At 32.1% G+C, this 26,811-nt stretch overlaps 1 protein-coding gene across 1 annotated transcript in view; it reads right to left on the reverse strand.

Annotated features, from left to right (window-relative positions):
- LOC127873647 (uncharacterized) overlaps positions 1-26,811 on the reverse strand; it is a 107,773-nt gene that overhangs the window by 35,508 nt on the left and 45,454 nt on the right. The window contains exons 2-3 of the mRNA XM_052417532.1: positions 19,574-19,645; positions 19,135-19,206 (exon numbers count right to left, since the gene is read on the reverse strand). Of these exons, the coding sequence (XP_052273492.1) occupies positions 19,135-19,206; positions 19,574-19,645 (144 nt within the window). The remainder of the gene's footprint in view (positions 1-19,134; positions 19,207-19,573; positions 19,646-26,811) is intronic.

A 26,811-nucleotide genomic window follows, 5' to 3' on the forward strand; every position in this document is an offset into this window, starting at 1 on the left:
GGTAAGATCAAATTGGACTCTCTTCTCTTACAGTATAATCTCTCCCTGTTTATTAACGAACCTACCCATTTCACTGAAACATCCGAATCTATTCTTGACCTCTTTATGATCTCATCTTCATTAACAGTGTTACAAAGTGGCGTTGGCGAACCTTGTCTTCACCAACAAGTTCGTTATCATTGTCCAGTCTACTGCGTCGTCAACCTCAAAGAAATGCTGGGTCTAATTTTAAACGTAAAATATGGAGATACAAAGATGGAGACTATATTAAATTACGTCAACTTTCGCAAAACTTCGATTGGAATGACTGCTACGACAATGATATAGACATATATACGTCAAATTTTACACGTCAACTAATCTCATTCTGTGACACCACAATCCCATCTAAAATTGTTACAATACGGACAGCTGATCCTCATGGTTACATAACAGCATACGAAAGGAAATCCGATTCCGCAAACGTTCATACAAAAAAGCCAAGGCCTCAAATTTAGACAGACATTGGCAGATTTATCGCCAACAACGCAACCTTGTTAAGTATCTCGTCAGATCAGCGAAAAAACTTCACTTTGATAACCTTGCTAAAATGATACGCGAACAACAGCATTCATCTTCGGACTTCTGGAAAATCATAAAAAACTTTACAAATAAAAACACCTCACATAACGAGTTGCCTCCCTTAATTCATAATGGTACCATTTATAAGTCACCTCTTGATAAAGCAAATATCCTAAATTCATTCTTTCAATCACAATCTAACCTAACGATAGCAAATACACATACTCACATCCCAAACATCCAAAATCCAGACTGCCCCGTCTTAGAAGATTTCTCGCCAAGATGTCATATATTCTATCAAAGCTATGAAAACTGGAAAGGCATCAGGACCGGACCAATTAAATAGCATAGTCTTAAAAGAAATCGCAGCTGAAATTTCAGGTCCACTTCAAAATCTTTTCAACTTTTCACTAAATACTGGTAGGGTTCCACAGAGATGGAAAGAAGCAAATGTATGTGTAATTTATAAAAAGTCAGATCCTAATGATGTAGGTAAAACAGACCATTATCACTCCTAAGCGTTGTAAGTGAATGTCTTGAAAGAATTCTTCATAGGTACATCTTTAACCATCTAAGGGCTTCTGACGTTATAACCCCATTTCAGTCAGGTTTTATACCTAAAGACTCCACTGTCAACCAATTAGTCTCGGTTTATCACTCTTTTTGTAAAGCCCTCGATGAGGGCAAAGAGGTTAGAGCGGTATTTTGTGACCTTTCTAAGACTTTCGATAGAGTATGGCACGCAGTGCTAATTCATAATTTAAGACTCTGTGGTATTTCGGGCAATCGTTTATCTTGGTTACAGGACTATATTTATGACAGAAGACAGTGTGTTGTAATTTCCGGGTGTAAATCGGACTCACTGCCTATCAACGCTGGTGTTCCTCAGGGGTCCATATTAGTGCCTCTCCTTTTTCTTTTATACAAGACTACTGACAAGACAACGCTGATCTTGTAAAAATCCATGCCTGGGCCGATAAGTGGTTGGTTACTTTTAATCAATCTAGAACCGAGTCATTAGTAATATCAAGAAAAATCAACCGCCCGACCCATCACTCTATTTTCCTTAACGACTGCACAATTAATGAGGTTTTGTCTCATAAACATCTAGGCTTGAACTTTTCTAACCACATTGAAGCCATTAAGAATAAAGAATGACAGAAAATAAATTTAATGAGATCTTTTAAGTTTACCCTCGATAGAAAGTCCCTTCTTAATAAATATACGACATTCATAAGACCAATTCTTGAATACGCTGATGTAGTCTGGGATAATATTACTGCACAAGATGAAATTGAGCTTGAAAAGATTCAACAGGAAGCAGCTAGAATAATTAGTAGGGGAATACGACTAACATCACTGCATAATTTATACAATAAAACGGCTCTTGAACCATTAAAACATATGAGAACTAAACATAAGCTGACTCTTTTCTACAAGATGTATAATTCTCTATCACCTCCATATTTGTCTGCACTTATCCCCTCTAGTGTTAGTGAAACAACGGCATATCGACTGCGTAATTCCGACAATATACGCAGCATTCAATGTTAATCACAGCTTTTTTTCACGATCATTCTTACCATCAACAATAAACCTATGCAACACCCTACCTGAATATGTTAGATCTTCTCCTTCTCTTTTTACCCTCAAAGTAAATCTATACAAAGACAAACCAAAAATCCCCATCCATAACTACGATGGCGAGCGGACGCTGAATGTCCTTCACGCACGTCTGCGAATGCATTGCAGCAACTTAAATGAACATTTGTACTCGAAAAACATCTCGGAAAGTCCATATTGTCAATGTGGGGAGATCGAGGACACTTATCCCTTTTTTTCACTTGCCTAATTTATAATGAAAAAAGAGCAATCCTATTTGCCAATAGGTCAAGTTTTCAACCCATAACTTTACGACTACTTCTCTTTGGTGTCAAAGACGGATCATACGAAGACAATTCACGTATCTTCAAACATGCTCAGTCTTTCATCCGAGATAGTCATAGATTTTAACATAGCCCCATTTCAATAACAGACCTGATCCTGCTAACGATGCCCCGCCCCGCAACTGTTTCTTTTATTATCGGAACTTTCACAAGTCGCGATAACTCTGTAACTTTTAACTCATTCTTTATTACTTATTAATAATGCTAATGTATACAAACTTTATATCATTCTTTCACTATCTACATCATCTTACGTTTTTGTATTAATTCACCTATCCCTTTTTCAGTTCGATACTGTATATTTATTTATACTTACTTTATTCGATATTCATTGTTTCGACATTCTGTACATTGTAGCTATATGCTCGAGTGTTTACACCTTATCAGCAGCACCATCGAAGGACAGACGAGAGACTTAGCATAAGCTTCGAGCTTTTTTCTCAATTCTGTCAATTTACACTTCGCAGTACTTTTGTTAAGCATATTTCGTTGAAAGTTGTTAGTATCTTTGTATTGTATTATATTGCTTACAAGCTGTATATGAATAGCCAAATAAATATTGTTTAAACCAACTAAATCAATCGTCTGTGACCATTTTTTAAATAAGCTAATAATTGGGAAACATTCGTCTGATTATGTCGTAATATGGGAAATACTTGTAGATTTCTATATTCAATACCATTTTGCCGCAGTCAGAATAATAAACAGTGTCATTAATTAGTACCAGAAACTCACAAAACCGGACAGTCAATTGGGAATGCATAACACAAATAAACAACAACAGACACAGTTCTTCAATCCAATTAAGCAGACCACAGACTGACACATGTTTACATGGAAAGCTTTACGTCAAGTATTTCAATGCATGTGTATAGTGCAACTTGAAGTGTGGTTAGTTTCATCAAGTCCTTTAACGCCGCCCGATAAATGTTGCGTAACCCGTTGTTACCCAGCTACCTGAAGTAGCAACAAACAACGTCATATGCTGAAACATTCAAGTTACACTCAGCTAAACATTATTAAAAGGTTCTCGGTGTGGATTAAAATACCGTCCACGTTCACAAACGGCATGATTATATATACAACAGACGAAATCACGCAAACACATTTAATGGAAGTCTAGTGGTAAGCCATAAGAGTGATATCCAGCGAGCTTGTGGTAATTTAGAGGTAAATATTACTGCTTCGACTGTTTGAAAAATCAAACACACTGACATCTTATTTGATATTACGATAAGAAACTGTATACGATGATTTTGACCAATGTACAATATAATTTTAAACATTACTTCTCTCATATATTTTTTCCAAATGTATGCTACTATTTTATCATCGTATTCAACATAAAGATGGTCAGAAGAACAAAAAGAAACCAGAAATTTGGAAACCAAACATAACAACTCTGAACAGAGGATGCACGTGTATAACATTGAGACTACGATTCGTGTACAGGGAAACTGCCTAATTATACTAGACAAAATGCATATGTCAGAAATATTGGTAGATGCTATTATTTAATTTCATTTTTTACCATTGTCAATTACATTTACTATCCAAGTAATGGCGCTAGCCAAATTTAATTTAAATCAATAATAATTCGATGTTTGCTAATTGTAAGATAAAAAAGGGTAGTTTCTCGTGTTCGTCGAAAAAAAAACACACCATTTTTATTGTTCTTCTCAATTTAGTTTATTGGGAATTGCGGAATTGAACCAACTATAATATATTTTCCGACAAAAAAACAAAGGCAACATAAATTTCAGCTGACCGACTTCTAAGAGACCAGCAAGGAATTTTAAAACAGTCCGTATATTAAATAGGTCTATTGCCAATTCGTATTCAAATTCTTGCGTCATGGCGCTAACATATCGAATGCATGTAGACAAATCGCAATTAACTCATAGAAAATATTCCAGTTAAACTCAGATTGTTTTACCTGCAATAAACTATTAATGTTGATTTGTTCACAATAGTTTAATAAAAGCGCTGAAAACACTTCAGTTGTTTGCTCTTTCAATGTGATTTATATTACAGTCACAATGCACACAGTTCGACTTTGTTTAACGTAGACTAGATCTAATCAAACGGCCATGAAATACGCAAACTTCAATATAATTTACTTTCAATTGTCCACAGTGGGGCGATTTTGCCAAAAAAAAATCATAAAGGAGAAAAATGACAATGATTTACAATTTCTTACAATTTGTACAGGATTCACACCAACTCTACTTATGACAAAGCCTAGTTTAAACAAGTACTATCTTACAAAAAAGGTATTCGACATATATCCGGACTTTGAAATAAATTTAGAATATTGCATTTTAAAATAATCAAATTTAAAACAAAGGTTTAAATTGTTATTTTTCACTTGTTAGTCATAAATTTACCACATTACATGTGTGCTATTTGGTGCACTGAAATTCAAACCACACATGCATGTTCGTATAAATAAAAATATATACTACGAGAGATCACATTATATGTATCTTCACGTGATTATTTATGAGTATATTTTTCAATATGAAAATATATGGTATTTTAATATTTAATTAATGCGCAGATTTCTGTGGACGTTCTCAAATCACACTTTCAGGGTAGCTACATGCGAACATGGGTCTTATGGCGTTTCAGCCAGCGCAGCTTAAGCCCAGTCTGCGCAATTGTTCAGTATGGCAAGGAGCTGCGCTATCCTCTATAAATCACACAAGGTTACGCGGTCTCACAAGGTATCTCCTAACGAGACTGAGAGATAATAAATTATAAGTATTATTCAAATAGATTTCAAAAACAATCATTTTGAAAATGATCAAAACAAAACATGTTGTTGTTTACTATTGAGTTTAATATGGATAATTTATTTCCGATTGTCACAATGTTTTTAATTAACAGCGTATTACTTATCATTGAGAAACAATAATGCAATTGAATGTATATGCATATAAAATGCGACAATTTTATTTTATTTGTTTTACATAATGAAATAATGGTTATATTGACCACTGAGTTAAATGATTTCGGTTGTTTCTGTTTTCTCCCGTTGATCTGATAATGAATTGGCTGATATTAAGGTTGATTATTTATGGCCTCAAGTGTTGTGCTGCGCAAGTGTATGTATGTACTTCAGAGTCCATTTACATGTCCCGCTGCGTCTTCGCGAATGAATCTATTGGTTGACCTGCCCATGTGAGATTTAAGGAGAGCTGTGTTACGCAATTATTACAAAGCACACAAAGAGCTATTTTCATTATGCAAACATGTAATGTTAATTAAACTCTTCCGTGAACTCTTTCTCAGCGCTGATGCTGATTGATTGTAAAACTATTGTATCTCAAGGACAAAACTCACCGTTCGCCTTCAGTCCGCGCTCTTTAAGAGGTTTGGTGAACAGTTGTAATTTTGCATACCGATTTTCGGAATCCAACTATTAACATTTATTGTTCGCATGCGAACAACTAAAAACGAAGTGCGAAGTACCATACCAAAAGAGAAACTCAGATCCATCTTCAATGGAATGGGAATCCTAAACCATTGGTTGAAATATTTAAATGAGTTTACACAAATGAACGTCGTCTATGGTTTTGAGATTGGTGGAGGATACATACCTTTTACTAGAACAAAGTGAACTAAAATGATGACCGAGGATTATACTGCTATGAAATAGTTAATCAAAGACTAAATAATAAGCTTATACTGTTTGAATATTCATCTGTCTTAATATAGCAAAAACTAGCATGTGTCTGTTTTCGAAAACCACAAGAACAACAGTCAGAACCGTTGTATTGTTTAACAACATTTTTACCAGAAAGGTAACTTAATTTAGCTGGCAATAGGGTATTCATGAAGCAAAGAAACAACAACAACATAAACAAATAATCTATTAAATCAAGCAGACCACAGACTAACACATGTATACATTGACAGCTGGATTGTTTGTATTTTTAAGGCAAATAATGTTTATATTGTAACTCACAGAAATATTTTGTTATTTGAAAAAAGCAATTGAATTAATTTATCGGTAAATTCTAATTTGTTGTGCGAACAAAAGAAAATGTCTTCAAATGTCACAACTCATTGACATCATCGTAAAATATTGCTATATTGTATCCACATTAGATGGGCTGTATCGTTTTTTATGTGTTAAAGGCAGGGTATTTTTACTTGAATAATGTAAAATGTATCATCGTTTCGTACATTCAATATATTGCAAAAGTATCTTGGTGTTCATGCAGAAATACATATGTATTTTTGGTCAAGAAGACACTAACGTTTAAAATTAACATCACAACGGTTCGATGTTCATGTTTTGTTATTGTTTCGTTTTTGTATCTCACAATCGATACTGTATATTCTGCAAAAAATGTCTTTAAATAACAAGCATGACATTACAAGTCATGAGTTTAATAACCTATTCTCTAACAATTGTTTTCTTACCTTTATTCATACCTATTCAAACTTCTGTTCCTTATTTCTAATTCACACCAAAAACGCAACTTGTATGTTTGTAGGACCCCTTTTTTACAATGTGTACTTTGCTCGATTTATATATATCTGACAGCGCAACGCCTAATTAAGCTGCACAAACGCGCAGACTGGGCTTGAGCTGCGCTAGCTGCATATTGCATAAGACCCATTTTTGTATGACACGGGTCTTCAACAGGTAAAATTTATTTTACGAAATATTTACCGAAATATTCGATGATTTTGAGTGTATATGGGGCTTTAAATCACGAGTTCAATTGTTTATTAATGTTTTTTAAAAGGTTTAAATGAACAACAATCACATAAATAAAACTATTGTAGTTTTTCACATTGTCAATTTTCTCCTTCAAAATAAAAAAAAGTTGTATTGCTCCAAATAGTGTGTATTTAATAAGTAAAAAATGCTATTTTCACTATACCAACATAATTTATATACTGGTTATATTCTACTTACTCCGGTCAGATGGCTGACTAAACCAGTCCATTACTCAATACGTTGCATTCACCTAAAACGAATGATGGGGAAGAAAACGATGGTTACAGTCATGATGAAGATGATTAAAATAATACTGATGATAATGTTGATGATGATGATACTGATGATGATGATGATGATGATGATGATGATGATGATGATGATGATGATGATGATGATGATGATGATGATGATGATGATGATGATGATGATGATGATGACGATGATGATGATGATGATGATGATGATGATGATTATGATGATGATGATGATGATGATGATGATGATGATGATGATGATGATGATGATGATGATGATGATGATGATGATAATAATGATGATGCTGATGATGATGATGATAATGATGATGACGATGATGATGATGAGGAGGAGGATGATGGTGATGATGATGATGATGAAGATGGCGATGACGATGACGTTGACGATGACGACGATGTCGATGACGATGATGACGATGGATATGATGATGATGATGATGATGATGATGATGATGATGATGATGATGATGATGATGATGATGATGATGATGATGATGAAGATGAAGGTGGTGATGATGATGGTGGTGATGATGATGATGATGATGATGATGATGATGATGATGATGATGATGATGATGATGATGATGATGATGATGATGATGATGATGATGATGATGATGATGATGATGATGATGATGATTATGGGGTGATTATTGCAGAGGTAAATTAAGATCGGGCAAAAAGGTCACTTTTAATATTAATCAGAGTGCTGAAACCATACGAGAAAAGTATCTAACGAGAAGTGGACTTGTCTTTATTGTGTGATACGAGATCCGCTCAAATAATCAAATAATATCAAATTATACCATAAACATCGTACACTAGTTTCAGCTTCAAAGGTTTTTTAACAACAAAAATGTGTGCACCATTTGTAATTATTTTGTTCAATCTGTACTATCAGAGTTAATTGACACGTTTCAAAGCCAATAAATTGAACCAATGAATTCCGTGCTTGTCCCGAATCTGGACAATCAATAGTTCACAATTTTAAATGCGATCATACAATTATAAATGCAATGTTTGAATGCAATATGCAACGTCTTCCATATAAGGGTTCTCATGTAATAGTTATTTAAGGTCGACAAAAGGGTTTGTGAACGATTTTTATCATATTAAAACACAAAATAAAAGAAATTTGCATCGTGTATTTTTTAATTTATTCATGACATGTTATTTCGCCCTTACAATCAGCTACGCAGACAACAGATGATCTAATGTATACGATTATAATTATATTTGACTGGGATAACATTTATATTCGCATGTAGTAGTTGATGTTGTCTTTGATAAACTTATGATGCCACATTAATAACCTATGTCCTTAAACACAGATCGAATAATGCTATATATGTCTTCATTACTGTTAAAAAGACAATGACACGAATTGATAAGACCACCGCTTTTCCATCGTGTGTTGTATATAGCTGAAGTCCTTTATATCAAGAATATATTTATAAGTCATTGAGGCGCATTTGAAAAAAGAAAACTCGTACCTTAATGTTTTATTATTTTTACCACAACAAAGTAAGAAAAATTAGTAACTATGCAGACCTAATACCGCTTAAGAATGGGATATTTGTAAAATATAATAATTGTTCTTATAATTTCTGCTTAATTGCATGTATACTCACGTTCACATTTCACAGCCGCAGAAGGAACAAGAAACTATTTCCTTATTACATCTTTAAACCGAATATTTAACTTTAGTTTTATGTAAAAAAATAATTTCACGTGGAACACACTGTAGCAAATACCTCTAATAATCGTAAAATGTGTAGACAAACTATACACATAATATACACATTTTTACTCAAACGTATATGAAGCCACATTGTTTATCAAATTTTATATTTAATATAATGCTTCAACATATACCGAACTGCACCCCATAACTTTGATACCGGATGACCTTATGAAATCGAAATATTTATTATAATACATTGCTATTAAATACATGTGTTAATCAATAATACATATATCCTTATTAATAACTCAAGCCGAATTAGCAAATTACATTTTCCGATTTGAACCTAAATATGTAGCGAATTCTTTTAAAAAACAAATACATTATTCTTTACAATGTCTTAAAATCGTAACGCATTCTCACATCCAGTTCTCAAACTATTTTGATCAGTATTTACTTATTTTTGACTGTTTCCAAATGTAAGTGCTAACGTTTTTTATAGATTCATAAATAAAACGTAACTAAATTATGCTAGTAATAAATGTTTACTCCGTAAAATGCGAACATTCTCACAACAAAACACTCATCTTACAACTCGATGTGATTTGTTGGATGCATGCCTCGTGTGCAATGGCATGACGTCACGCGCTGATGATAAGTATTGAGCTCGCATTGAAGGCAATAGTCTGGTGAACTGTATCGAAGACATGCATTTTCATTCGAAACGCAAAATACGTTTACTACGTATCGCATTCGACTCTAGCATTGAGCCCTCAATCGTATCCTTTCAAATAACAGTTTCATATGGTTAAACAATCTAAAAGGTAAGGTCCATCAGAACATTTTCGAACATATAGCGAAAAACAGGTAAAGTCGTTGTCAATTAATGATAACAGGCAGTGTTAGTTATAATTTAGCGTTTTGCTCTTTATTCGTTGTCTCCATGTGTAGTGCAACACAACTGGAGCCTATTTATCACACTTCAGATTGTGAGCATGATAAAATGAAACAGAGGCATTGTATTTATAGCAATATTCAGAAGTAAGAAATGCATTAATCAGCAGTTGTCATTATCATATCATTAATGTGCACCAACATATTGTCATGAAAAATAAACGCTTACCTGGAATGTTATTCTACTTAAGACTGAAACATTTTGTATTATATCTTAATAAAAACAATATAGCTGTAAGTATCGATGCAATTACCTTATATTGTATTAAAATAAAAATTGACAATTATATATATATACCTGCATGCAATAAGAGGTGACAGTTTATTATTCTAAATCACATATATGGTTGGACAGTAAATCTTGAAGTTCTACAACAATGTTGTACCAACAAATTACTGACATAATTTTGCATACATCACCTTATACTCCAAATCAAATATGAATATATGCATGTATTGAACGATTTATAGAAGAAAAATGTTGTATTATAAATGTGTAATTATATACTTAACCTGGCAAATCTGCGCATAAAGGTACTTAGAGGCGGTATTACATAACCTTTTATAACATGTTATATAAAGGATATTTGTTGGATTCAGTGGAACTTCGATTTTAATACACGAGTGATCATAGAAAATAATATTTCCACAAGTGGCGTACCAAATGCAACACATTTTATTTTACCTGTATTGTCTATTTCACAGTTTATTTACATTGTAACACAGTTTAACTATATAATTTCGCTGGAATAATGACGTCATTTTGTTAAAAACGACGTCATTTCACAGAAGCAAAGGAGGAAAATAACGATAATTTTCACTGTTTTTTAATATTTTAAACAGTGAAATATCGGTTTGATTTCACTGACATTCCTCTATAAACCACCCGAAATCAAATACATGTATTTATTCCATGCTCATCGTGCAATTTGAATGTTAATACAAAACCCTATTTACACATGCATTTAAAAAAGCTTGTTTTTTGTTAATTCTCGTTTTTATGTAAACAATTAATGTCTTGAAAAAAAAATTGTGTGACATAGAGATATATATTAATCAAATACTTTTAGATGGCCTTTATTTAAACGGTCGGGCAAATCTTTGTCACAGAAACATGTGTACAAAGATTTCCAACTTTTTTATTTAAGAAGGCAAAGTTTAAAAGCAAACAATCATTATCCAGAAACAGCTTTCTTTAAGATCCTAAACTTGCTGATTGATGGATTCATCTACTGCATATAAAACAGCTTTAGCCATTGATCATGATCAAACACCATCCACAGTTTTCATAAATTGAAAAATCACCTAAATAAAAGAGTCACGTGCATTTCATGTCGTTAACATAGTTTATTAATGAGAATAGGCTATTATAAAATATGTATTATTCAGTCCGACAATTTAAACCTTAGTTTGGTAGTATCTTTATGTTTGTGTATTCCAAATTTAGTTTAAACCGATTTATTTTCGCTCGATTGCATCGAAAGCCGTATGCTTATTGCAGCGTTTTCTAGTCCATTTTTTGGTACAACCGGTACTCAGTGTATTTTGGGGATCTAAAGATCTAAAAAACGTCCCCATACTGGTGATCGAACCAGTAGCCTGCCTGTTGTTACGCGGACAATATATCCACTACCTATTCCAAAGTTTTTGCTTCATTAGTCGTCTTTACTGTAAACACTAACTTGTCAGAAACAAAGGCACGCGCTATTGTAAGAAGAAAGCATGTATTGGTGTTTTAGAATTTACCAGCTAACCTTAAGACATCGGTTGTATAGTCAGTAACACTTTGAAGTAAACTTTTTACCACAGTGATTATATTGAATATAAGCCCTTTTATAATTTTGTTCCATTTTTGCCAATAAGTTTGATATCATCTAAAATAATAATCGAATGTTTATAATTTATAATTTTCAAAATTTACAATAAAAGATACATATACATAGGTTACAAGCACAGGATTTTGCGCTTGGTATCTAACGTTCGAACCTGTTATGTGCAGCATTTAAATTGCGCCGTTTTCGTTTTCTTAATTACTTATTTAGCTCTGTGATTGATATAATACCATTTTGATCTCGACGTACACTCAGTAAGGTAATGCTACAAATTATTTCTTCAACAGCCAAGTTAACAATATGTTAACTTACACAAATCAGGATGAAATAAGTAACCCAAAAAGTGTAATTTGAAATTGGTTTTTCATGACATAACAACGTAAAAAAAGTGACTTTCCACATTTTTTGTGTTAACAATATACAAATATTCATATAATATATATATCAACAACACTTTTTATATCGCAGTAGTCCAATGTCATTGTAATATAGAATTTGAATCAAATCAGTTTCGATTTCAGGATTCGAACCAGAGACCTCTGATGATCAAAATCAACGCTCTATCTCTATACCACATGCCTTTTATAAACCTTTTTGCGTAAAATCTTGTAGTTCAAAACTCATTTATGGAAATGTTCGGACAGACAGTCATATACGAAATAAAGCGAAATGCTACGAATGTATGCACAGTTTAAGATAATAACTAAACATATATGTGTATGATACGGATGCATCCACATTATCATTTTATCTCTCGAACATTAACCAAAATACCAAACTTTATAATGGTAAGTGATGTATTTTAACGTTAGGTTCATTTCTCTTAAAGTTTACAAAATGTGAAATGGATCTATGTGCAACACACAACACTGACAGATAAAAGGAAGGAACTATTGAAGGAAAAGAAGTATCAATAATGTTAATAATTGCCGTAATCACCATGGCATAAAGACCTAATTGTTCCTTCATTAGAAGCAAAATTGTGAAATATTTGTATATTCATTATTGTCCTATGCAATTTAAATACAATTCGTTTTCAAGACAGGTAAATCTAAAAACATGTATAGAATAATTAACCAATTCGTTTTCCCTTTTCAGCCGCGATAAAGAAACTGTATGTATAATATATATATATATATATATATATTATACACAACAATATCCTTATTCATTACGTACAACATATGACGAACTGGCATTTGTTAACTAAATGAATAACATAACATATACCAAACATAAACCATTTATTTATCATGAAATACTCTGTACTATATAACTTTGGATACCATTCACTTTAAAATCAAAATACTAGTTTTAACAATGAATACGAAACTGGAATTTTCAACTAAACAAATATATCCATAGAAGAAACTGTATTTCCTGTAAATTCATTTTACATGTAAGTGTGTTAAATAATATACATTCCACCTACTTCTTATTATTTGTTTGTCCAGTTCCTTTGTGCAGCATTAATGAACAACCAACTTGAATATGCCGTACTTTTTATTGGTCCAAAATGAGAAATGCTTTTTTTCTGATTTTTTATAATAATTGAGCATGTATACAACTTTACTTCATAAGTATAAGAATGTATGTTGTTAATATAAGATACTATGCATTCCAACATATTTATTGCTTTATTGATTTATTACTTTATTGATGTATTGCTTTTTTATTTATTGCTTTATTGACTTATTGACTTATTGATTTATTGATCTAATGATATATTGTTATATTGATTTATTGATTTATGATTTATTGATTTATTGATCTATTGATTTATTGATTTATTAATTTATTGATTTATTGATTTATTGTTTAATCAAATACTCAGCTCCGTTTTTTCCGCTGAGTGGCGAAGAGCCATATGCAAATTTTGTATTAATGACAATTACTATTACGTCTTGTAAAAATAATTGTAAATAGATGTGTTGCTATGTGTTTGCTTGTCTGAAATAGGGCTTAAGGTGTGCCAGTTGATATGCGTCAACAATAAATCGCATTAATCGCATTAAAAGCGAACATGGCTGCATCGAATTCTACGTAATAAATTCGACCTAAAACTGTGTTTTCTATTAATTCCATTTGTTTAAAGCCATGCTCTCTCAGTGTTATATATTAGTTGCCAAATGCAATGATTAAGATCAATCTACAATATTATCTGAAATGTAATGTCTATCAGAATATTTCTGAACAAAAACAGTTGATCGCCGTATTCAACCAATACATGTAGTCAGATATACATAGGGAAACCAAACAATTTCGCATGTGAAACTAAACAATTTAATTTTCTGAAAAAATCTGAAAAATAAAACGATTTACGAAAATTTATCTTATCGTTCAATCTTGATGGAAATTGGTATTCTGAACCGCTGATAAACCTTTTAAAAAGAGCTTCAATAAATGGTTTATACAATATTGTTACCAGTTCGTATTAGTTATGTCTGAACATAATAGAAAATAGAACAATAATAACTTCATATAAAATAATACATATTGCGGAAAATTCAACCATTGTCATGCGGTGTATAACAATATGACGGGGTTGAGAAGGCCAATATGCGGTGTGCGTCATTGAACATTCAGGGTATTTCTAGCCGTTTAGTGAATACATTTAATATGAATGGACTTATAAGTATGTTGTTTTCATCATGATATTATACTTTCAACTGAAGCATGGGCCCATTATCTAACCGATTCACTGATTAATGGGTTCGAATTGTTTAGATTAAATCGATATGAAAACTTAAAATGTAGTAAGCGATCTTCAGGTGGAATAATTGTTTATTATTTATATATCGAATGAATTTGTTAGTAAATATACATTAGTTTTTAAATCACATTATGATATTAGATTTGTGAAAATTAATTTATGTGATAACTTGTATATATGTTTATGTTATATTGTCCCAGAAGGTAGCTCTGACCAAGCTATTAAAGAAAGCCATACATTTGAGAGAGTATAATTTGTTATTGATTTTTAATCATAAAACGAGAAAGAGCTCAATTCAGTTGTGTGTGGTGACTTGAACTTCCATACGTCTGATATGGCAAATTTTATTTAAATAGTAATTTAGATTTTTTGCAGGACGACTATATCCCTGACGTATATACCCGGTTTACGTATAGTTAATGGTCGAATATATAAAGACGTGCCTGGTTAATATACATATGTTGGTATCTCTAGATCTAACGTTGTTGATAATGTGTTAACTGATCATTGTTTGGTTGATTTTTTATGGTCTTTTAAAAAGTCTGATAATATAAATTCATGTGTAAAAGTTATTTAGATAAGACACATAATGTTTGGAATGGTGAAAATAAGCGTAATTACATAGAATTGTTGTTATCTAATTATGCCATTGATCAAATGAATGTAGGCAAAATGCTTTAAGTGCAGGTAGTTGCAGTTGTGCAAATAATATAGAATTTGTGTATTTGAAAAGTTAGTGATATTTTTTAACGAAGTTGTTTCCCCTTTATTCAAGCGAAAACTGAAAACACAAATTGTGTTGGCTCATGCCCAATGTATAGTTTTCTTCTAAGTGCTCAGAATAAAAATCGACATTTAAATGTATTTATGAAGAATAAAATAGATGAATATCGGTCGATTTAACTAACAGTCGAACTGAATATACAAATTGCATTAAGCAAGCTTAAAACAATATGATAATAATCAAAACAAAGAAAGTGTTATATGCAATATTTAACAAGATGTGTTTGTGAAAGACTATGTCTCCCCAATATAGTTGAACTTAGACATTGAAGTTTGACCTTGACCTTGACCTTTTACCACTGAAAATGTGCAGCTCTATGAGATACACATGCATGCCACATATCAAGTTGCTATTTTCAATATTGCAAAAGTTATGACCAAGTCTAAAGATTGACGCAAACAAACCAACAAACAAACCAACAGACAGGGCTTACGAACATGAAGCATAACCATACAATAATTTGCAAATTACTTCAAAAGTTTTATACCCCGGATAGCTTGATTTTTACTCCTGATGAATACGTTGCACACGAAGTACAAAGATATAAACAGCATGAGTAAAAATTGTGTTTGAATAATTAAATATACGTATATCAATTTAGGAAATTAGCAAAGCTATAACCGAAATAAGCCCAAGCAAGAGTGCAGGCCCTGATTTATATTTAAATAGAGTTTTTATACACGGAAAAATGGCAGTTTTAACAAAGTCAATAATTATCGAGTTATAACATTGCTAAGCACTATAGAAAAACTATTTACCGAACTTTTAAATGATAGATTGCCTGTTTGGGCATACACTTACTGTGTATATATAGAGGCACATGCGAGGTTTAGCAGTGCCCCAGATAATTATTTCGGAAATAGGGTTTTCACCCACTGATTTTGAAAAATAGGATGATTTCATTCTTGGAATAGGGTGAAATGAGTTATAAGATGCATACAGTAAAACCATTGCTGCTTTACTTCTGTTGAAGCTGCACACAATTGTATTGATTCAATAAAACTGTAAACTAATATAATTAACTTTAATAAACTGATGTTTCATAACATCTTTAATCCTTGAAACTGTCAATAATATAAACTTTAAACTTAAAAACATCGATAACACGAATGATTCGGCCCTTATTGGCTCTTGCTTTCTTGGTTCGAAAAAGTTAGCGATCGACTGATATTTTGGCGCAACAATTGCGGACGTCTTTCTCTTAGACATTTTTATTACGCATCGTATTAGAAACTGAAAGTACAGACACTTTACAAATACATGCACAATGAACGACGGATTAAGACAGATTGAAAACGCATGTATGTCGTCGTAAATAATTTGGTCAGCCGCTGTTTTTAACTATGAAATCTAGTCCGCAGAGCGTTTGAATAGCTTTGACTGTTTTATTGCTCCGTCATCCAGGCGCTTGCTGAAAAAAAGCGTCGCCGCGTAACGAAAATAATCACAAAAAATACCGAAAATGAGCAAAGTATTTTCGATCAAAGCTATTGTATCGTACGCATCAAATAAGACGAATGTGCGTAAAAGTCAAATTGGTTGCGTTTTCAATACGCATGATATTGTATTTCTTTTCGTTTTTAAAAATTTAAATAGGGTGAAAGACGCAGATACGCAGCTTATCTGGGGCACTGGGTTTAGGTCTCACATGAGAACAGTGGATAATATTTGTGTATTCCATAGACTGAAATAAAAAAAATTGCACATTTATAGAATTTACTACTTAAGGCAATTGACTATGTTGTCCGGGATAATTTAAAGCTATACATTGATAAAATGAGGTATTCGAAGTCTTTTACTGGATATAATACGGTCGATGTATACTGCAATAAAGTCCAAAGTCAAACACTGTAACGAGTTAAGTGATAGCTACGGATGCATGCTTGAAGTGGGACAGTGTGAATGTGTATCTTCATTCTGATTTTACATATAGTTAAATGAATTGAAATCCGAATACTATACTTAAGGAATAATAGTATTGATGTTAATGCGTTTACAATGTTTCCTTTACTTTATGCTTATGATATGATTATTTTGGACAACACGGCAGAATAAGTTACAGAACGGCTTAAATTTTCTTCAAAATTATCGTCAGCGTTGGAAACATATTGTAAACACTGATACAACTAAAATTATGAGTTTTAGAAAAGGTTGTCGATAAACTTCTGAACAGTTTTATTATAATAGTAAACTGACTGAAAGCAAATTTAATTATCAAGGAATCGTTTTTACTTCCGGATGTTTCTTTTCGAAAGCACAAACTACGCTTTTAGGACAGGCATTAAAAGCATTTTTAGAATGAATACATATTAATTTACATTTACTGATATTTCTGTGAGCCACCAATTAAATCTGTTTGATAGACTTGTAACTCCAATTTTGAACTGTGGCAGTAAAGTTTGGGAATTTGTTAATGGTATGTCCCCAGAGCGTGTTAATATGCGATGTTGTAATCAAATCCTCGTTGTAAAAAGATGTACAAACTGACTTTGTATACGGTGAACTTTGTCGTCGTAATTGTCAATCTGCCAGATAAATTAACGTTATTAAATTTTGAATTGAATTGATATACAGAAAACAAGTTTACTTAAAAAGTAACTTATGCTGGTATTGCAATATTCTTCCTAATAGATCATCTGGTGTTCATTACTTAAGGACTTGTTTTATAACTTAGGGTTTTACGAGGCTCTTATAAGATTTCGGAAATGATAAGGTATTTATCTCAAATGTAAGACAAAGATTAAATGATAATTTTATTCAAAAGTAGAATGAGACATTGTGCAACTCAAGCATAGTGCCACTTTTAAATTTAAGCGTTATTTAGATAAGTGCAACTCAGGCATATTGCCACTTTTAAATCTAAGCGTTATTCAGATATGTGCAACTCAAGCATATTGCCACTTTTAAATTGCAGCGTTATTTAGATATGTGCAACTCAAGCATATTGCCACTTTTAAATTGCAGCGTTATTTAGATATATGCCCTATTATGCCACTTTTAAATTTCAGCGTTATTTTGATATGTGTGCTATTAAAATAGTTCGTACATGTTTTTCTAAATTATGATGATATTCACATTTTCTGTAGAAAGTGGAAGATGAACCAAACCTTCTCCCGTTCCTATAGGAAAAATACAGTGTAATGTGTGTAATATAGTAGAAGATTAATTTCACATTTTCTTAGAGCGCATAATGTTTTCAAAATTAAGATCTCAATATATTCCATTTTATAACATAAACTGACCTAACATGCACAAGTTTATTGAATTAGTAACAACAGAAAATAAAATGTTGCTACACAAACTATGATGTTGACATATGTATGTGTTAAACGGTCGCGTTTATTGTACCGTACAAACTGTATTCGAATACTTGTTTTTTTTGTGTAGTTTTTTATCAATTGCCAGCATTGTCATTTTAAATACCTGCCTGCTTTTCGCAATATAAAAGCACTGCAATCGTATATTGATCTATTAAGATGGGCTATATTTATAAATAAACGAAGGCATTTTGTAAAACACACCATGTAAATTTGACTTTACTTCCTTTATATAATTACCATCGGATTAATTTGTGTGCTTTTTTCCGTTTAGTTTACACCGAAAAAATCAAACAATGTGTACTTAATTTTCAGTCTTAAAACGCTTACAGTGTGGTTAGGTTCGGCAATCCTTCAAATACATCGGCGTCAATGGACTCGATACCGTTTCCCCATAAACGCCTTAAACAAAAACAACGTTAACTAAAGAAATACCTATACTACCAAAAACACGTATTTTAAATAAGCTATGAAACACTTAATCAAGTTATTTTAAATAAACTATGCATTGTTTAAAATGCATTTGTGTATGCCTTTATATGGGAAAGACTAGCAGGTTTCTGTATTCAAATACCACATGTAACAACATCGCATGATGTCATTGTTTCATTGATAAAAATATTCTTACTAGAAAGCACTCATATAACAATGGAGCAACAATAAATAAAGTTATTACATTCATTCAAGCATACATTGGACGTACACATGTATACATGGCCAGCTGGACGGTATATATTTCAATACAAATCAAGAGTCTAGTTTAACTCACAGTTCTTTCAGTTGAGTCAAGCCGCTTAACGCTGACCGAGGAATATTGCCTAATCCGTTGGATCCCAGCTCCCTGAAGTAAAACCACACATCGCCATGTGACTTCACATTCAAACAATACAGGCAAATCATTTGAAATGTTTCCTATGTTGATTTGAAGAGTACGAAAACTTTTACGAAGTTTACTGATAGTACAAACAACACATAAAGTACTGTGAGTGGTAAGCCATTATAATTATCTTCAACGAGCCCCTGCTAAATAACAGGTATACCTGCCTGATGTTTGCTATGTGAAAGCACTGCAATCGCATATTGATCTATTTAGATGGGATATGTTTATAAATAAAGGAAAGGTATTTTGTAAAGGGCAATATGTAAATGTGTTTTAACTTCATTTATTTAATTAACATCGGATTGGTGCGTGTAGGTTTCCGTTTAATTTATTTGCATACAACACATTCATATCTTAAGAATTATTGTACTTTCTATAACCATAATTTTTCGGTAACTAAAATATGTGTCTTAACAGCCTTTAAACCATATATACTATGTCTCACTGGTTTCTTTAGATAAAGTGCAAACGGTTTAATATGTATTCAGGACTACGGTTAACGTTGTAGCAAATAAAAGCATGCGTATTGAATTTGTCAGTACATCACTGAATAAAGTGTTAAGATTTTAGCACTGCACTAATTCATTTTAAAGTTATTTTTATATTCCCAATAGATATAGTAGTATTCATCCAAACACATCTACCAAATAATGATGATGTAGGAGGTATTGGCGATACTAGTACTGAAGATGATACAGATAATGGCGATTATTATTGTGATAGTTGTAATCATAATGTTGAATATAACAATGATCACTATGCTGATCAATATGCTTCCAAGCTGAGCGAGATAAGGATGTGGATAATGATAAGTGTGATCATTTCAAGGAAACTAAGACACAGAAATTATATAATAAACGAAAGCCTTTGATAAAGTTACAGTATTGATAACAGTGATTAGGCTAAATGACTACTTTCAACACTGATCATATTGTTGTAACCATAGAAAACAGTGATATCTCCGAATATTAATTGAAAACAAAAGGTGGAAGTGTTTTAAATTTTTGATGAGATATTCACTCGATAAATCAACCCTTTTCTGTTTAATGTGTAGCACCAAAATAAATCCACACGTTTCAAAGTCATACAATTCAACCAATTAAATAATAATTCGGTTGCTTTCCCAAATCAAGACGATCAACAATTCTAATATGTAAATGCGATCATTAAATATAAATGTTTGAATGCAATTTAAAACGTCATCCAATATGGCTTATCGTGCAATTGTTTTTTATGGACGGTTGATATAAAACTCAAATTATTAACATATTAAATTCATATAAATATATATCGTGTATTTTCAAATCATCTTATGATATGGTGTTTCGTTATAACAAACCGCTATGCAGACTATATACTATATGTTTATACAGGCACTTATCATTTTGATATAGCATTTTATATAGCGATCTAGCTACCTTTATAATATTTGTCCACACACAATTACATATCGATTAATGTTTAATAGACAACGGCTAGAAGTGAAAAGACCAACGTGTTTCCATGATGTGCTGTATTATGAAAGTCCTTTATATCAATAATATATTAATGTCGTTTAGACATATATTGAAGGAAAAAGTCCTTCCTGTATTTGTTTACTTTCATTTGCAATTTTCATCCTGAACTTAAACATATTGTCGAAGTACACGTATTAATTAAATGCAACATACAATTTGTACTATCATTTGCGAAATATTGAACAATATTTTAGCATGTTATGAATATAATTTATCTATAATGTAATGGCTTAGAGCATTTTCTCCCTTTAAATAAAGAAAACGGAACCAGTTCCTCATTCCCTGTGCAAACCAAAATATGATATAATCTAATATATATATCTAATTTTTGTGTACAAATCTGTAACAATCAACTATAAACATTCTGACATACGTTCTTGTTATAAACCATTTTTTCTGAACATAATTGTTTTAGTAATAACCCAGTTCCTATTCTTGGACTGTATAACAACAATGATCTTCAGCATGCTTCGCATTAAATGTAGTTACAGTTCCTTTTTTCACGACCAAATTTCGACAAAAAAAGGCACGGGTTCCTTATTGTATTCTTTAACCGAATAAAGAATAGTAACAAAAAACATTTCACATTAACGAAACTGTGCCACATTACTCTGAGCATAAATAAACGTGTAGATGAGCTATACAGTGTATAATCCAACATATTCCTAGTGTATATTTCGTCACTTTGCCAAATAACCAAATAAACCGGTCCCATTCAGTATTGAAGAAAGTTTGAACGAATTTTTATATTTTAAATACTATAACTTTGATACTGTTTGATGCTGTTTTGAAAGAAAATGACTTCTTAGTACCTTTCTACTTAAATGTATTTATTAATATATAGTCTGTTTTCGGCACTGAATACAGGAAAAGGACACATATTCTTATTCATAATTCAAGCCGAATAAGCAAATGACACGTTCTAACTTAACCCAGAATCTGTAACGACTCCTTTGAATACACGAATACGAAATTTTTAAAATGTATTTTAATACGCACCGCATTCGCACATACATTTCTCAAATTATTTCGACCATTATTTGCGTATACGTGTCAGTTCACCAAGGTTAGTGCTGAAGTATTTTTAGATTCATTAAGATTAACTTTATTAACTTAACATTTCAAAACGTGAATGTTGAATCCGTGAAATTCGAAAAATTATCACTAAAACTCCTGCATTTTCAATTCGATGTTTTTTGTTTGATTCATGGCGTGTCTTCAAAGGCGTGACACCATGCGCTGTTGACATGTATAGTACTTGTATTGAAAGCAATTATGTGATGAACTTTATCGAGGTAATGTAGTTTACTTCGGAACTAAAACTGCATTCACCACTAATCACATTCAACTATAGCATTGAACCCTCAATCGTCTCCTTTCGAATACACGTTTCATATGGTTAAACAATCTTAAAGGTAAGATCCATCAGAAAATGTTCGAACATTTACCAAACACAAGTATAGTCGTCGTCAATTTTTGCTCTTTATTCGTTGTCTCTTTGTGTAGTGCAACACAACTGGGGCCTATTCTCACTCTTCAAATTGTGAGAATGATAAAATAAAACCGAGGCATTGTATTTATAGCAATATTCCAATGTAAGAAATGCATTCACCAGCAGTTGTCATATTCAAAGCATTAATGTGCCGCTGCACCAACATATTGTCATGAAGAATAAACACTCACGTGGCAAGTTATTCTACCAAAGACTAATACATTTTGTATTTTATCTTAACAAGAACAAATATTATAAATATTTTGGTATATGTATCGATGCATTTACCTTATATAGCATTACAATAAAAATTGAAAGATGCCCAATGTTGGTGCTGAAGTCTTTATATATTCATATATGTACCGTAAATAAATCCTTCTTAAAATTGTATTGAATCCGTGAAACATGAAAATTCTAACAAAACCATATGAATTTTTAAGTTGATGTTATATTTTGCATTCATGACGTGTGTGCAATGTCGTGACATCACACGCTGTTGATAAATATCGTGCTCGTTATGAAGGCATTAGTCTGGTGGACTGTATCAAAGTCAAGCAGTTAAATGCGTACCTCAAACTGCTTTTAATATTAATCGTGATCGTCTAAAAAATTGAGCACTAAATCGTATACATTCGTAACCAAATACAATGAATCAGACAATTGTGCAATACAATCAAGAATGTATGCCCCATCAGAACGTTTTCCAACAGATATCGAAAAACAAGTTTTGTCGTCAAATTAGGTCTATCTATTTTCATAGAATGGTTATTCTGAACCATACATTTACAAATCACAATGAGCTATGATATATAACGTATTGTGTTATATTGTCAAACTTTCGTAGACTTAGGGAAATATGTTTGTTATATGTCAATGTTTTTCAAAATGCAAATGTACAAAGATATTATGTTTATAACTTTTTTTTCGATTAATCGAACGGCCGTTAAAGACGCACACTTCAATAAAATTTCCTTTTAATTGTCTGTAGTGGGGAGATTTTGCAAAAAATCATCAAGGAAGAAAATGACAATGATTTACAATTTCTTATAATTTATACAGGATTCACACACACTCTACTTATGATTACAAAGAATAAGCTTAGTGTAAACAAGAAATATCTTTAAAAAAGGTATTCGACATTTATCCGGACTTTGAAATGAATTTAGAAAGATACCTTTTAAAATAATTAAAATAAAAACTAAGGTTTAAATTGTTATTGTTATTTTTCACTTGTAAGTCATATATTTACCACATGACATGTGTGGTATTTAGTTCACTTAAATTCAAACCACACATGCATGTTCGTAAATTAAAAAATATACTACGGGAGATCACAGCATATGTGTTTTCACATAGTTATTTATGAGTTTATTTTTCAACATGAAAATATATGGTATTTTAATATTTGATTAACGCGCAGATTCCTTTGGACACATTCAAATCACACTTTCAGGGTTGCGTCATGCGACTTGGGTCTTTTGGCGTTTCGGCCAGCGCAGCTAAAGCCTAGTCTGCGCAATCGCTAAGTCTGGTTAGGAGATGCGCTTTCCTCTATAAATTACGCAAGGTTTCGCGGTCTCACAAGGTATCCCCTGACGAGACTGAGAGATATAATATTATGAATATTATTCAAACAAATTTCTAAAACAATCATTTTAAAAATGATCGACACAAAACATGTTGTTGTTTAATATTGATTTTAATATGGATAATGTTTTTGCCATTGTCACGATGTTTCTCAATTAAGAGCGTATTACTTATAATTGTGAAACAATAATGCAATTGAATGTTTATGCATATAAAAAATTAGACAACTTCCTTTTATTTGTTTTATTTGCTTTACACAATGAAATAATGGTTCTGTTGATCACTTAGTAAAATGATTTCGGGTTTTTCGGTTTTCTTCCGTTGATCTGATAATGAATTGGCTGATATTAAGGATGCTTATAAATAGCCTCAAGTGCTGTGGTGCGCACGTTTATGTATGTACTTCAGAGTACATTTACAGGTCCAGCTGCGTCTTTGCGAATGAATCTATTGGTTGACATGCCCATGTGAGATTTAAGGAGAACGATGATACGCCATTATAACAAAGCACATAGTGGACTATTTTCATTATGCAAACATGTAATGTTAATTTAACTCTTCCGCGAACTCTTTCTCAGCGCTGATGCGGTTTGATTGTAAAACTATTGTATCTCAAGGAAAGTACTTACAGTTCGCCGTCAGCCCCCGATCTTTGAGAGATTTGGTGAACTGTTGTAATGTTGCATACCGATTTTCGGAATCCCACTATTAACCTTAATTGTTCGCAAGCGAACAACTAAAAACGAAGTGCGAAGTACCATACCAGAAGAGAAACTCAGATCCATTATCACAGAAATGGGAAGCCTGGACCATTGGTTGAAATATTTAAATGAACTTACACAAATGAACGTGGTCTATGGTTTTGAGATCGTTGGAGGATAAATACATTTTACTAGAACAACGTGAACTAAATGATCAACGAGGATTATACTGCAATGGAAGAATTAATTAAAGACTAAATAATAAGATTATAATGTTTGTATATTCATCTGTCTTAATATAGCAAAAACTAGCATGTGTCTGCTTTCGAAAACCACAAGAGCAACAGTCAGAATATTGTACCGTTGTATTGTTTAACAGCATGTTTACCATGAAGATAACTTAATCAAGCTGACTATATGGTAATCCTGAAGCAAAGAAACAACAACAGAAAAAATCATCTATTAAATCAAGCAGACCACAGACTAACACATGCATACATTGAAAGCTGGATTGTTTGTATTTCAAGGCAAATAATGTGTTTATTGTATCTCACAGTTTGCGTAGTTGAGTCAAGCCTTTGAACGACTCCCGAGATATGTTGTGTAACCGGTTGCCATTCAGGTACCTGAAGTAACAACAAACTTTAGAGTAATAATTTAAACAATACAGGTTAACACATTAAAAAGATTTCCGGTATTGATTTTAAGAACACCACAAGTTAACTAACTTCTAGATAATACAAGCTACCCATGAAACCACGTAAAACCATTAAATGGGCGAGTCTAGTCGTGAGCCACTAGAGCCCAGGTTAAATAAGATGTATACTAGTCTGCTGCATGCTATGTGAAACGCATTATATTGGTTTATTTATCTACAAAGATATATGAATGCATACAAGAAAGTAATTTGTTAAACTAATATTGTGAATACCAAATATTACCAAATACTTCATGTAGTAATATAGCATTGGTTTAGACTGTGTGTTTTTGGTTGAGTTTACACCGTAAAACAAAATAAACCCATTGAATTCTGAATGTGTAACTCTGGTAAACATAAAAACATGTACTAAACGTGCTCATTTACATCACTCAATTGTGATTTTAATTTTGAAAACGTATTTAAATTTCAAAATGAGCTTCGCTTTTCCAAGGTAGGAATATTTTATTTTGTAATTTGAAAAAAGCTATTGAATTATTTTAGCAGTAAATTCGATTTTGTTCTGAGAACAAAACACATGTATTCAAATGTTACAACTCATTGATATCACTGTGAAATATTGCTTTATCGATTCCACATTTAATGGACTGTATCATTGTATATGTATTGAAGCCAAAATATTATGACTTGAATAATAGAAAATGTAACATAGTTTCGTATAGTCCATATATTTCAAAAGTATATCGGTGTTCAAGAAGAAATGCATATGTATTTTTTTTTCAAAAGCCAACACATTTTTAACATATTATTACAACTTGTCGACGTTCATCTTTGTCATTGTTGCGTGTGTGCATCTCATAATCGATACTGTACATTCTGTAAAAAAATGTCTTTAAATATAATTTATGACATCACAAGTTCAGAGGTTAATAACATATCGTCGAACAAATGTTTTCATAATTTGATTCATACCTATTCAAACTACTGTTCCTTATTTCTTATTCACACCAAACACGCAACTTGTATTTTTGAAGGACACTTTTTTGCAACTTGAACATTGTGTGATTTATATATAACAGCCAGCGCAGCTCCTAACCAAGCTGCGCAAATGCACAGACCGGGCTTGAGCTGCGTTGGCTGCATATGACTTAAGACCCATTATTTATGACGAG

Source organism: Dreissena polymorpha, chromosome 3 (genome assembly GCF_020536995.1).
Source record: "Dreissena polymorpha isolate Duluth1 chromosome 3, UMN_Dpol_1.0, whole genome shotgun sequence".
In the NCBI taxonomy this organism is placed as follows: domain Eukaryota; kingdom Metazoa; phylum Mollusca; class Bivalvia; order Myida; family Dreissenidae; genus Dreissena; species Dreissena polymorpha.